Source organism: Dipodomys merriami, unplaced genomic scaffold (genome assembly GCF_024711535.1).
Source record: "Dipodomys merriami isolate MVZ:Mamm:240054 unplaced genomic scaffold, mDipMer1.0.p SCAF_7, whole genome shotgun sequence".
NCBI lineage: Eukaryota > Metazoa > Chordata > Mammalia > Rodentia > Heteromyidae > Dipodomys > Dipodomys merriami.
The window spans coordinates 63,807,386-63,822,202 of record NW_027206290.1 but is presented as its reverse complement, the minus strand read 5'-3'; the positions used below and the strand labels follow the sequence as shown (position 1 = coordinate 63,822,202).

General features: G+C 34.5%; 1 protein-coding gene across 1 annotated transcript in view; it reads right to left on the bottom strand.

The window, feature by feature from the left end:
• Tmx4 (thioredoxin related transmembrane protein 4) overlaps nt 1-14,817 on the bottom strand; it is a 42,710-nt gene that overhangs the window by 18,505 nt on the left and 9,388 nt on the right. Inside the window, exons 2-5 of the mRNA XM_070006769.1 lie at nt 13,035-13,150; nt 5,048-5,093; nt 3,284-3,412; nt 603-648 (exon numbers count right to left, since the gene is read on the bottom strand). Coding sequence (XP_069862870.1) covers nt 603-648; nt 3,284-3,412; nt 5,048-5,093; nt 13,035-13,150 — 337 coding nt within the window. The remainder of the gene's footprint in view (nt 1-602; nt 649-3,283; nt 3,413-5,047; nt 5,094-13,034; nt 13,151-14,817) is intronic.

Sequence of the window (14,817 nt, the reverse complement as noted above, 5' to 3'; positions counted from 1 at the left end):
GATAATTTTTTTAAATTATTGAATTTAGCTCCCTCTACCAATAAGAGGAACATATCAAGGGATATAATCAAGATTATATATGGCTGGATGCAGTGATTCAAGCTTGTGGACTAAAGTCTGAGGCCAGCCCAGGCAAAAAGTTCACAGACTCTATCTCAATCAATGGTTGGCTATGTGGTAAGCACCTGAGAAAGAACAAATAGGAGGATCACAGTCCAATGCTGACCAGAACATAAAATCCAGACTCAAAAATAACCCAGCATGAAAACATTTGTCAGAGTGGCTTAAGTAATAAGAGTACTTGGCTAGGAAGCATGAAATCCTAAGCTCAAACCCCAAAGTAATAAAAAAAAAAAAAACAACCAAAAGCAAAAAACAGGGACATAGTTGAAAAGGTTAAGATAAACAATACTTCCATATTTTGACCTGAGTAATAGGTCCAATGCTCTATAAATAGGCTAAATGAAATTACACAAGCACAAATAGTAGATATCTACAGTGTTGTGTTAGTGGTATTAGCTACTCTACTCTCTTACTCTTAAAACTACCCTTTATCTTTAAAAACTTCCCTGAAAACATAATAATTATTTAAGGTTACTCACCCAAATCTTCCCTGAGATGCTGAAAAGACCAGCCATTCCAGACATACTAAAGAGAAGGACAAAAGAAGAGAACCTGTGATTGTGCATATCAATATGGAAAAAATAAAAGACACAATTCAGGTCTGGGAGACTGCCCTCCACTGATCCCTCTACTTCTTGATACCTAGTGTTTTCCCCTTTTACAGTTAGATTCCATGGTCATCATTTGAACTAGTTTACTATAAGCACATTTCAATTGCTTGGCCCTCTCTCCTTTCATTGTCTACCTAGCAAAAACCTAAATCTTACACAGCTGAGTATCTCTGGGGAACCCACATGCAAAACTGACTCTGAAACCTAAGTGAATACTGCCTGGTCCTACTGTATTTTTAAGGCTCTGACATAATAGCTCATTTCCTTCTTCCTTGCTTTAAACTTTATACATCTCTGCTCCCCAAGCAATGGAAGCTCATATATCACTGTGAAATCAGAAGCCATGATGTAATCTCCGTTAGCTTTCCACTACCAAATCTGAGCCTGGTATACACCTATACTCCCCTTCTCTTGTTTCCCTGGGAAACTCTATCTGTCCTGTTACAGTTCAATTCCTCCATTTGTGCTATAGCCCTGATCCATTTTGTCTGACTGATTTGATTCTGTCATCGTTTTTTTTTTTCTTGCACTAGCCATATATCTGTTTCTTTATACTGGATCAGTTTTCCTCTGCATGCAAATATGTTCTACTCACATCCACTTTTTAAAAACACTAACCCTACACTTAATATGGGCCCTCAAGCTTCATGTACCAATTTCTTCCCAGATTAGTTTCACTTGCACTATTTCTCGGCTTTATCTTTAACCCACTAAAACCTGGCTCTGTCCTCATAACTGCACACCAGTACTTGTCAAAGCTATGATGATCTCATCTTTGTTTCATTCTATGTCCTGTCACAGACCTGAACTTGATCTTCCTTCACCTCTTGGAAACAAGTGACACAATGACTGTTACCTTCCTCTTGTGTACCTTTCATTGCCTTCTGGAAAATGACCTATCAATGTTTTCTCTCCTGCCTCACTGGCACTCCTTTTTAGTTTCTTTTGCTGACTTATTCTCTAATCAACTTCCTACTTGGAGGGTAGCTCATGGATCCATCTCCATTGCCCTCACTTTTTCTCTCTTTCTAAGTATTTTCTGCCACTCCAAGACTTTAGACATCATCTAAATGTTTTACATTTTGTATTCCTGAATTCTCGAAGGAAACATCCCCATGCACTCAATTCAACAGCTCTAAAAGTGTGCACTTCAAAACAAACCAATCCAGTGCAGAACCATTGGTTTTCTCTACCAAATCGCAAACCAAGATCCACCAAGTACTGAAACAGGAAGCCAGGAAATTTAACTTAGGATTCTTCCAGGTCCTCCTCTCCTCTACCTCCAGAAAGTCTTTAGTCAAACAAACACTTTAAATCCATTTATCTCTCCAACTTATCTATTGCTACTCTTCTACAAACTATCACCTGAGGGCTAGACAGAAGTCCACTAACTGATCCATTCTGTATCTCTCCAATCTTGTTTCTCTTCACTTATACTGATTAACTTTCACTCCCTGCAGCCATAGGCCCTATAAGATATGGTTTCAGCTGGCCTCTCTTGCTCACATTTATGCTACTTTTCCTCACATTCACTGTATTATACACTCTGATCACTATTTCTCAAATTAGGGTGGCTCTTTACCTGTTACTTTGCATATTTTATTTCTCATCTTCCCCTCAGAGAAGCCTTTCCTAACCCTTTCATCTAAAGTAGCCCAAGACTCCTAATTCTCATAGTAAAGCATGTTGTTTTTTTGAAAAAAGTGTTTCCAAGTCAAGGATTCTTTGTATCCTCAGCTATTTTTTTTTATTGTCTGTCTTAATCATTTTAAAGCTATCTGAAGGGAGTGGGGTAACCATTTTTGTTTATTCACTGATGAATACCTCAACACCTAGAATATTCACTGAAAAAACATTGGTGCTCAGTAACTTATACAATTAAATGCCAGAGGCAAGTTGCTTTTAGAGTAAACTATATGTCTCCTGAATATTAACATGATACCACTAGATGATTTATTCCCCAAATACTGTATTATTTGTGCCTGTGTTAATTATTTATTATACCTATCTATACTTAACAATAAATTAAAAACATGCCATTCAAAATGAAAACTGTGAAGTTATTAGAATTCAGCTTGATCTACCTCACCAAATATCATACAGTTTACCACTGATGACCACAAATAACACCAGCAGTGTTTATACCACAGGTTTCATTTTTCACATAAAGTACAAGAACAATTCTTTCATAAAGTCAAGAAAGTTTATTTCATCAGTAATTTAAAAGGAAGAAAGAGTGGCAATTTGTTACCTATTGTAGAACGAAAAAGGTTAGTTAGCAGGGCTTAGTATAAAAGCTGGAAGAAAGGTTTTTTGTGACTCTCATAGATCTGACTACCAAATTTTCCAGTAAACTGGAATTTCAGTGACCTGAAACACACATGGTCACAAAGCCAGAAACATTACCCATCAAGGCCCATCAAGGGCATGTGGGATCTGGATAACCAGAAGAAAATATAAAGACAAATGTAGGCTTTTAGGTTCCTAGGCTAATGTGATACCTATTGTTTTGCTTATTACACTTTATCATTAAAATAGTAACAATTTACGTTAGAGAAGCTGGAGATTTCCATCCAGTCAGAGGCTCCACTGATTGCCATTTCTTCTCTAAGATGTAATTCTGAAGATCCTCAAAGATTCCTGGGCCACGGTAACGTCGAAATATCCCATCTTTTGCACTATAGATTATAAAAACAAGTAGAATGTCAATAAATCAAAATATGAAAGTAAAAATAAAAATAAGTATTGGTCATAAATATGAATTCTAGAGAAATTTTAAATTCGTTCAAATGAAGAAAAGAAAATAATTAGGTATAAATCAGAAGGCATACATAAGCTTTAATCTATGACAAATGAGAACTCCCCAAACGGAAGGCATTACACATTCTATTTTTTCACTGTACAATTTGTAACTATTACCAAAGTTTTTGACAGTGTTCATCTGGACAGATTACTTTCTATTAGTTTTTATTTTACCAGTTATTTTGATTTTTTTCTCACAATAGCAAAGTAGCCATAGCTATCAGTTAAAAAACAAACAAACAAAAACTTCTGCCTACATTTCCAAATATGTCATTCAAGTCCCTCTCTTCAAAATCATCATCAACAATAAAATACTTAATCTCACCTCTATCTTTAGCCTTTCCTCTCATCTTCTCACCATCAAACTTCCACAGGACAGGATCTTCATCTGCTATTTTCTTCCCTTCATTACTCAGTCATTACTCAGTGAGACTGAGGGCTCTGTGCTCACAATTCCATTTGGCCTGCTCAAACTGATAGTTTCCAATGACTCCTAACTGCTATATCCTGTACTTTTCTACCACTTTTCTTATACCTGTTATTAGTATTTATCCACTACTACTCCCTCCTTTCTACTTTAGCTTCTTGTTTTTTTCTAGTCCCATGGATGAAGTTCAAGGTCTAAGGCTTGTTATGAATGATCAGAAATGCCAATAGAAGCTCTCTGGTTTTCTTCCTACTACTATGACCACTCCTTGACAGATATCATAATGTTGGTCAGCCCCTTCTTTACTTGCTGCTCCTCCCATTGCATGTGCTTTATTCTAGATATATTTTAGTTGTTATGTACCTCAACGTTGAGGAATTCCCAGTATGTATATCTAGTTCAGATCTTTCAACCAGGGTTCTAGATCCTGACATCTAAATTCCCCCACTTGGAATAAGTACTCCATACTTTCTTTTTCATTCTGGCCCCTACTTCCAAAATCTCATCTAATTTTAAGTATTCCTTATCTTGCAGGCTGGCCGCATTTATTAGTTATCAATGGCCTTTGGTAGTCATTGTAGATTCTTCCCTCTAGTGGCTAATCAGCCACCAAAATCCTTATAATCCTACCTCTTAAGCATCCCTGAAACTTCTTCTCTTTCTTTGCCACTACCTGAGTCTCTCTAACCTTCCTCATCCAGCATGATGCAACTGCATCTTGTGGGCCAGCCACATAGAAATAGTTATAGTTCTCAGAAGGTGTCTCTTGTTCTGGGCATGCATATACATGCTTCTCCTATATCAAGAAAAACATTTCCAATTTTGTTCTAGTCTATTAAGAATCATCTCACCTTCTACATTACAGAAAAAACATGATTCCCACCTTTTTCCTGCCTGAAATTATGTCTTCTTTCTCTACAACACTTCAGGCATTCTTCTCTTCTAACAGCAATCATTCAGGGCAGTGCAGTCTGTGTCTCCTCAAACATTATGCTAAATGAGTGATAGTCATGGAAAACTCTCAGAATTCCTGGTATACATCTACTGATTCCTAATATTTGCAAAACCAGAAAACAAAACTTACTGAAAAAATGCAGGCAGAGTAGTGACAAAGAAACGGCCACTCAAACCTACAAGAAACATAAATGAGTTGTAAGTCCAAGTCAGAGTAATTCAAGAAAAAGCATCCTCAAGCTTCTTTTTATACTCGCTAATATAACCATTATAATTACTGGATCACTTATTACTGTTTATTTAAAGAGGTTTCCTTTCATCATTTTTATTTATATAACACTTTTTAGTCACTAAAAACTGATACGCTTAACCATCATGTGTAACCCTAAAATATTCCCTAAAAATACACTACATAGGACTATAAGGCTGCTGAAATGATAGGTTATAGAGTCTTAAGCTCTAGGTTAAATACTAACTTTCCCTACTAACTTTATGGCTTTAGATAAATCACTTGACCTTTTTGCATCTCAGCCACCTCTTCTATAAAATGAGTATGTTAAATCCTAAACGAAGTGTTCTAAAGTTAAATCAAGATATTAAATAAAAGCTTAGCATGGTGCCTGGCACATGTTGAAGCACTCAAATTATATCACATAACTATATATTATATATAAATATATTAGTTAAAAAGTATATTACTTATTACTATATTAGCTATCAATTTAAAGAAATATATGAAATATTTAAGGCTAAATATAACCTATTATATTTTAAAATTTTCAAGTATTATAAACAACATATGTATATAAGCCATATTTTCAATTTGTTTTGGAAAAACCTTTACTAAACACTAAGTATGTGTCAAATGCTATACTATATATATTTCAAGGTTTAAATAACATAAAACCCTTACTCGCACAGCTAGTAATCTTCTATGTTCTGGGATCTGTGAAGAATCTCAAGATATTTGGATAAGTCAAAACGGAGTGTGCTTACATAGAGCTTACATTCTAGTAGCAAAGGAAAGAATTTAATCAAATAATTAGAACCATGAATACACAGAGAAAGATAATATCAAGCATAGAGGTATACAACCAAAACCTGAATGAGACTAGAAGTATAATATAGATCCCTGGCCTTTACATTTCATAAATAAGTATTAGTTACAAATACGTTATACTTACGAGGGCAACAGAATTTCCGAATAAAAAGAGAATGAAGTATGAAAAAATAACATTTTAACATAGCTCATCAATTTAAACTTTCTCACTAAAAACATTGTGGAGTATTAAATCTAATATTCAAACTTTATTTCTCTAGGTCACCTGGAAAATTTACTTTTAATAATATGAAAATTTGTTTTATGCATTTTATACAATTTTATACAATAGCCAACATAATAACTTATTAAATAGTGACAAGTCTTCTTAAATAAGGTCTCTATTTTCTTCTCATATCACAGACTAATGGACACTAAGACATCCCTGAGTTATGTAAAAGAAAAAACAGTACTAGAAATGGCGCTGTGGCTTAAAGTGGTAGAGCACTAGCCTTGAGCAAAAGAGCTCAGGGATAGCACACATGGCCTGAATTCAAGGCCCACGACCAAAAATCCCCCCCAAAAAACGGAAACAAAAAACAAAACAAAACAAAAAAGAAAGTCCAGGGGCTGGGAAGGTGGCTCCATGATAGAGTGCTTGCCTCACATACATGAGGCCCTGGGTTTGATTCCTCAGCACCACATAAACAGAAAAAGCGGGAAGTGGCGCTGTGGCTCAAGTGGTAGAGCACTATTAAGCTGAATTGCTGAGGGACAGTGCCCAGGCCAGAGTTCAAGCCTCATAGGTGACCAAAAAGAAAAAAAAAGTACTATGAAGGAAGCAAAAGTCAATGTCGCAAAAAGACACATAAACTCATTACTTGCCAGCCCTATATTTCATCTATCTATCTATCTATCTATCTATCTATCTATCTATCTATCTATCTATCTATCTATCTATCTTTCTATCTATAGTCATGCAAAGGAGTTGCCATTTAACAAAGCAGTTTCTATCAATGTCAGACCTTTCAACATTTCTACCGATTCCTTCCCTACCCACCCCTTTCCTCATTCTTCCTAGTTTTGTAGAATATACATAGGACTCAATTGCAAAAGTGCAAGTGCCTGAGAAGATGCCATGATTTAACAAGCACTTTTGCTTGTGGGCCTTTCATCTGGAATGCTACTTGTAATTTTACCCTCCCAATTCTATACTGCCAGGGGGAAAGGTACTGGTATTCATAAGTGCCTAAAATTATTGTATGATTTTAGTTTAAAAATTATTATAGTGTCATATCTTACTTCTTTCCTAGCTACAGATTATTATACAATCCTCAAGTTTTATCTAAAGAAAGTTGTGCTGGAAAAGTATACTTTATTCAAATAGCATTTAAGTGGAATGAAAAAATAAATAGCTTCTCATTATTTTAAAAAGTTTTCCATGTAGATTTTATTTTTAACAGAACATGTGAGAGTTAAAATAAATATTAGGTATCCCTTAAAGCAACTTTTTAAACTTGCTTTTAAAAATACCTAGTCATCATTGGCTATAGCAAGAAAGAAGTAAATACATAAATAAGTACAAAATATTCATGAAACACATTTATATAATACACAGAACCAATATTTACAGGCTTAAAAGGCAGCAGGCATTAGGTTAAAACCTATATCTGCTACTACTAGCTTTAAATCTGGGGCAATGAATTTGAATGCTATGAATTTCAGTTTTCTTCTACATGGACATTTACCTCATAGTGTTTAGCAGTATGACTATATATTACAACCACAAAGAACTCATGGCCTGACCTGTGATGAATGCCATATAAATGTTAGCTATGATTTTCTATATTTAAATCTGATTAGATAATATGTAAAAATAATAAGCTACTTTATGTTCTTTGAAAACTTCACATTATTTTAGAAAACATAACCTTTATTTAACCTTTGCAGACACTCCAGGAAATTCACCTCAGTAATTCATGTCACTTCTGAGAGGCTGAAGGGCATCAGAAGCCCTCAGTCTCATTCCAGTCCTCCAAACCTGTGAATCACCCTTTCATACTGACACTATGGGGTACTTAAGGGAATTCTCATTTCCTACAATGGTAAAACATGACCACATTGGAAAAGACAACTCTACTTAATGTTATGGCTTCAGGGTTTAAAGATACTAAGAGTAAGATGTAGATTTTACAAAAAAATAAAAAATAAAATGGCAAAGCAAAAGCCATTTCCAGGCCTACATAATGGTTCACTGCAGTAAGCTTCAGAAAGTATGGAAGAACCAAGGACACCCTAAACCTTTACATAGGAAATCATAAAGTTTGACCTGAAATTTTTGCATACCTTTTGTCTGTAGAAGTAATTTTCACTTTAAAATGAAAACTGTGGTGTAACACAGAAAGGGCATCAATTGGCTAAGCATGATTGCTCACACTGCAATTCTAGCTACTTCGGAGACAGAGGTCTAGAGGAGCACGATTTGAGGCCATTTGGGGTACAAAGTTTGAGACACTAAACTTTAACCAATAAAAACAGCTCATCTTGGTGACAGCTACACAGAAAAGATAAGATAGGAAGATTGTGGTCCAGTCTTACCTGGGCAAAAATGGAAGTCTCTATTTGAAAAATAAAGTAAAAAGGGCAGAGGGCATGGGTCAAGTGTAGAGTGATAGACATTCTTCCCTCTTGTGGATAATCAGTCACCAAATCCTAATAATCCTACCTCTTAAGCATCTTTGAAACCTGTTCTCTTTCCTCTGCCACTGCCCGAGTCTCTCTAACCTTCCTCCTCCAGCATGATCCAACTGCATGTGCCTAACAAATATGAGGCTCTAAGCTCAAGCTTCACTATTGTCAAAACATAAAGGCATAAATGTGAAATATGTAAAATAATTACATTTCTTATCAAAAATTTAAATGCATACTTCAAAAGAATTAAAAGCATAAAAATTGAATATAAATTAGGGTAGAAATTAAGTTCAATATTAAGATAGCAGAAAAAATTAAAACTTTTGTTCTATTATTCATTAGCTGTGATTCCTTGATCCTGTTATTAAACCTCTCTGTGCCTCAAATTCCTGAGTAATTCAAATCTCAAATCTCAAATTCCTGAGATTATTATAAGGGTAGAAACACATGTAGGTATATAACACAATTACAGTGAAAGAAAATGCTCACTAAATGTTTAGTTATCACCAAAGGAGTAGTAGAAAAACAGAAGGAAACATAATAAAGGGAGTAAACTTGTTCAAAATATACTTCTGTATGCATTTGTGGTACTGTCACAATGAAATTTCCTTATACTATTAATGTATATTAATTAAAAAAGAAGTTTGAAAGTAGGACCAACTTTACCTTTGAGAGTTAAAGTTTCAATATAAAAAATACAAAAGTCTAAGTGTCCCAATTATAAAAAATATATAACATTACATTAAATAGGTTTCTTATTAAATCGATGGCTTTAAACCCAATATTTATTTTTGGCTATGGAGGCATCTGGCTTTCCTCTAGCCTGCAACACAGACATTGCCCATGAATAATGTACAAACAGGTGTTCTTTTCCAGTGCATGGATTTAGTTTTAAATGATTAAATTTAATTTTGCAAAGACATTTCAGCCATGAAGTATTAAACTGGCAACTGACATAGATTTATCTAAGGCCCAGTCTTTCCTTGACTTCTGAATCTCAGCTTTAATAATAAAGTTATAAACACAAATTTTGATCGTTCAAAATGTTAACTAAAGAATATGCATGAACCTTTACTCTTGCTTCGCATTTTACAAAGAAATGAAATTATATGTGACTAAAACTCTTAGGGCAAGACTGCTTTGATGAAAAAAATGTACAAGTGGAAATTTATATCTGAGTGGAAATTTGTATACAGAAATAATCACTAACATGCTTAACTGTGGGGAAAAACAATCAAAGTCATTTTGATGGTTTCTTACTGCTGAGTAAGGAAACTAGATTTTATAAGAAGAAATGCTCAAATTGTTTCCAATAATAGAGCCAGGCTGCCTCGAGACTTACATGAGTTGGTACCACATAAGACCTCCCTTCCCAGATGCTCCCACTTCTCCCTCTCTCCTACCATGCCAACTCTTCCTCTGCTGCCGCATTCTGTGTTCTAAATGTTCTCAGTTCTCTAACCCACACCTCTGAGTAATCTCGATTCTTCTTCTGCTCTTAGAATTCTCAACTTTCTCTCCCTATCTCATCTCTGTTTACCATGCTGAGGTAACCTCTATCTGCCCTTATCCCTAGTCCTCTGCATTTTCTTTTCATCCCTCGACATCCTGAAACCAGTCCAATCAGAAAAGCCTAGTCTCAAATACAGTTATTTAACCATTATGTCTCCTATACTACAACACCTAATTCCTACTTCTAGATTACCTCACGAACCCCAAACTGTTCTCCTTGCTTCCATTTCTGTCTCCTCAAAGTTAATGCTTTCACAAGGCACCCAAAGGAATGCTTTAAAAAAATTAAATTTATTTTTCTTTTTTAAGGTTATTTTAAATGTGATATAGAGGGATTAAAGTTAGATAAGTCAGGTAATGAGTCTATTTCTTTTTGTACAATGTCACCCCTTCCCTCTTTCTCTCCCAGTTTTTCTCTCTTGTCTCCACACACAAGTTGTATAGTTCAATTCCAAAGGAATTCTTGTAAAACATAAATTATAGCATGTACTCCCCTGATCAAACTTTCTGATAGCTTTTTTTTTCTTATTATACTTTGGAGTAAAATATAAACTTGTTCACAGAGCCAAGACACACAGTCTGGTCCCTAACAACTTTTTTATCCTCATTCACCGTGAGTCCCCTACTGGCCCTGGTACTGTTTCTCAAATAAGACAATTATTCTCCCACTTGACATAGTGTTTACTCAGCCTGGGGTGTTCGTCAACCAAAGATTGCTGAGGTTTTCTGTCTCAACCTATCAAGACCACTGGTTAAACAATCAATTCCTGGATAGCCTAACTTTAAACAGTGGCTCTCTTGACTTTCTACATCTTTACTCTCACTTATCTTCATAATTCCTATCACACTCTGACATTATTCTCCACATAATTTTTGTTACTATTCAAAAAAACCAGGCCTTTGTTTCCTTCATTCATTTTAGTATAATTTATATCTGGAACTATGCTTGGTGGCTAGTAGGAACTTAATATTTGTTGAAAGAATTCAATGTTTCTAAACATAATTTTTGTTACTATTCAAAAAAGCCAGGCCTTTGTTTCCTTCATTCATTTTAGTATAATTTATATCTGGAACTATGCTTGGTGGCTAGTAGGAACTTAATATTTGTTGAAAGAATTCAATGTTTCTAAGCCTTATTAGTAGGTTAATGAAAGCATGAAAGCATTAGATTTATAATTCAAAGTAAAATTTACAACATTATAATCAGAAGCATACAGTTACACATCACTTAAAGATGGGACAAATTCTGTGAAATACATCCTTAGGCAATCTTACTGTTATATAAATATCACAGTATACTCAGGCAAACAAAAATGATAACATAATCTTATAAGACTATTGCCAGTCCTTAGCCAAAATATTGTTATATGGCCAGAGACTGTATTCTCTAGATCATTCAAACAACTATGCATGTAGTTATGTATTTCTCAATATTTATGAGTTCAGTTTTTAAGTTTGAATGAATCATTTGAATGAATTTTAGACCCTTTGTCTTAGAAAATTGTCCTAATAGATAAAACACCTTCATTAGACTAGAGTATGCCAAACAAAATAAGTCATTTTTCCCTTCTTCTTTGGTGAATATTTCAAGTATATTTAGTTTAGATTTATCTAAAATAATGAATCAATAAATGCTTTGAAATTACTTCATGCTAATTTTGCATTTTATTTTTGGTCAATTCACTATGAGAAAATAGTTCTACGCTTTTAAATAAAAGGCTGTATTCAATTAAACTTTAAGTTTATGAATCAAAAGGCTAACAGCTTACTTTTTTTCATTCAAATCATGCTTTGAATTCACAATAGGATATCCTGTGACTGAAATGTGAATAGGCCAGCTGAATTTTTAAGAAATCCATCATAACATGGTTTCTGATGCCCATGAATTAAGTCCGTACCAGATTTTACTGGACTCAAACTACCAAAGATAAAATAAATGTTCTGCAAACATGTAATTGAAATGATTTGCTCTAACAGAATAACTTATTTTAACAACCAAATCTTTTAACTACTAACTATAATCACCCACTCTAAGCAAAGATGGGCAGAGGTGGCTATTTTAAATACTTAAAGAAAGAAACTGGTATTAACAGGATTTTAAAAGAAATTTCTCTTTAATTCCAATAAAAATCTCTGTTCATGTGGCAATTTTAACATATCTAGTTTTTGTTTATCAAAAAAAATGTTTTACTATATCAGAAGGTGTAAAAGTAATCAACCCTTCATTACTTTGTGGTTTCTGAATTCACAACCAATACAGGGGAAGTGGATATACTCTTGCATGCCTTTTTTTTTTTCTTTGATCAGACATAGAACCTAGCTAGAAATTAAATTTCAGTAAAAAAACCATTCTTTTAAAAGAGCTACATTTGAAAGATTTAGGTAAAAACCCAACATTTTTCTCAAATTATATAATAGACAAAGTTATTTTTAAACTATAAATATAAATTCATTGTGCATATCATTTTAAAATTTAAAAGTCCCTTTTGCTTTTGCAGCAAAAGTGATCCTTCCTCTTGATAAATGACAACACTCATAGCTAGTAAATACAGATAGGGTGACAGAATTCGAAATTCCTCATTTGGAAACCCACTTCAAATACCTATCTGGGCAGTAACATTATGGGTTCTTAAAATCCAAATGTATTATACCACAGATTACAACTGTCAACATCACAACAAACTAATAATAAATATACATGGATGTGCATTGTATACATAGGGAGATGTAGATAAGCCAAAATATAATACATTGATTCAAGATGGTCAGCTCATAGGTAATCAAAATCCCAGTCTTTCAATGTTGCCATAATGCTTGAAAAATATTAAAAGAAAGCTATCATACTTTTCTACTTAATGTTCACTGTTTATAATACCTGGCTCTTGAATGACGTCTACCTTCCCCACATTGATCTGAAGTGATTCTCCATTCCTGGCAAACGTCTCCCATTCCGAATCGGTCTGCTGGCAGGATGGACACCACGGGGCATAACTATAAGAAGAATAACTGATCAATACAAACATGGGAAATATTTATTGTTTTTTTTTAAGTCTTAAAAAGTAATTTTTTTATTGTGAAAATACTGTACAGAGGGGTTACAATTACATGGGCAAGATAATGAGTACATTTCTTATCAAGCATTGTAGCCTCCTCCTTTGTTTCCCCCTTGCCATCCCTTCACAGCCTCTCCCTGCCCCCCAAATCCTCCCCCCCCCCGCACCAAAGTTGTAAAGTTCATTTTTCGACATAACGACTTGTACATCTTATTGTTGCAATGGGTCCACCTGTATCTCTATTTAAACGATTTCTTTTTCCCCTTCCCCTCCACAAATTATACCAACATCAAATACAGTGAAAGCAGGGGTTATATCATGGGGGAGGGACACACAAAGCAACAAAGAAATAATCTTATAAATGTGTTAGAAACAATCTCATGAAAAAAAAAACATTTGAGTACATATCTTAGGGTTCATTTCCCTAACATCACCTCATCTGTCCTTTTCTGCTTGACTCATACATATGCTAGATATTGCAAATAAGGGAAACCATGGGACCTATGTTTCTTTGGGCCTGGCTTACTTCACTTAATATAATTTTTTCCATGCCTTTCCATTTCCTAACAAATGGAGCAATGTCATTCTTTCTGATGGAGGCATAGTGTTCCATTATGTATATATACCACATTTTCTTGATCCATTCATCTACTGAGGGGCATCTGGGTTGGTTCCATATCTTAGCTATAGTAAATAATGCTGCAATAAACATAGTCGTGCTGGTAGCTTTAATGTGGTCTGGTTTGTGAACATTTGGGTAAATGCCCAAAAGTGGGATTGCTGGGTCATAGGGGAGCTCTATGAGGAGTCTTTTGAGGAACCTCCATACTGCTTTCCAACGTGGTTGAACAAGTTTACACTCCCACCAACAATGCAGTAAGGTTCCCTTCTATCCACATCCCCTCCAGCATCTGTTGTTATTAGAGTTCTAGATTATAGCCATTCTAACTGGTGGTATCTCAATGTTGTTTTGATTTGCATTTCTTTTATGGCTAGGAAGGTTGAGCATTTCTTCATGTGTCTATTGGCCATCCTTCTTTCCTCTTCAGAGAAGTTTCTCTTTAAGTCTTTAGCCCACTTGTTTATTGGGCAGCTGTTTCTTTGAAGATTTGTTGTTGGGGGATTTAATTTTTTGAGTTCCAGGTATATTTTAGATATGAGACCCTTGTCTGTTGTATGGCTAGTGAAGATCTTCTCCCAATCCGTGGGCTTTCTATTGATCTTGCTAGCTATGTCCTTTGCCATGCAATTTCATGCAATTGAACATGGGAAATATTTGTGAGGTAAGAGAGAAACAGAATATTCATACTTAAGACATACATTCTTAACTGGAGGGAAATATAAAGCAATTTTTTTTCAAAATCATGCTACAAAGAAAAATACAAGCATCATTTCCTCCTCCAGGATTTAATATATTAAGTTTTAGTCCAAGTTTGAAAATATTTTTAGGAATTATTATAATACCTAAAATAATTTTCAATGGTATTGTTACAAATGAACCACATTTTGTCAGTTTACAGATAGGTTTTCATCCTTGAGGGCAAATACTATTTTGAGGGCAATTTTCTTTTCTTTTTTTCTTTTTTTTTTTTTTTTTTTAGGGTC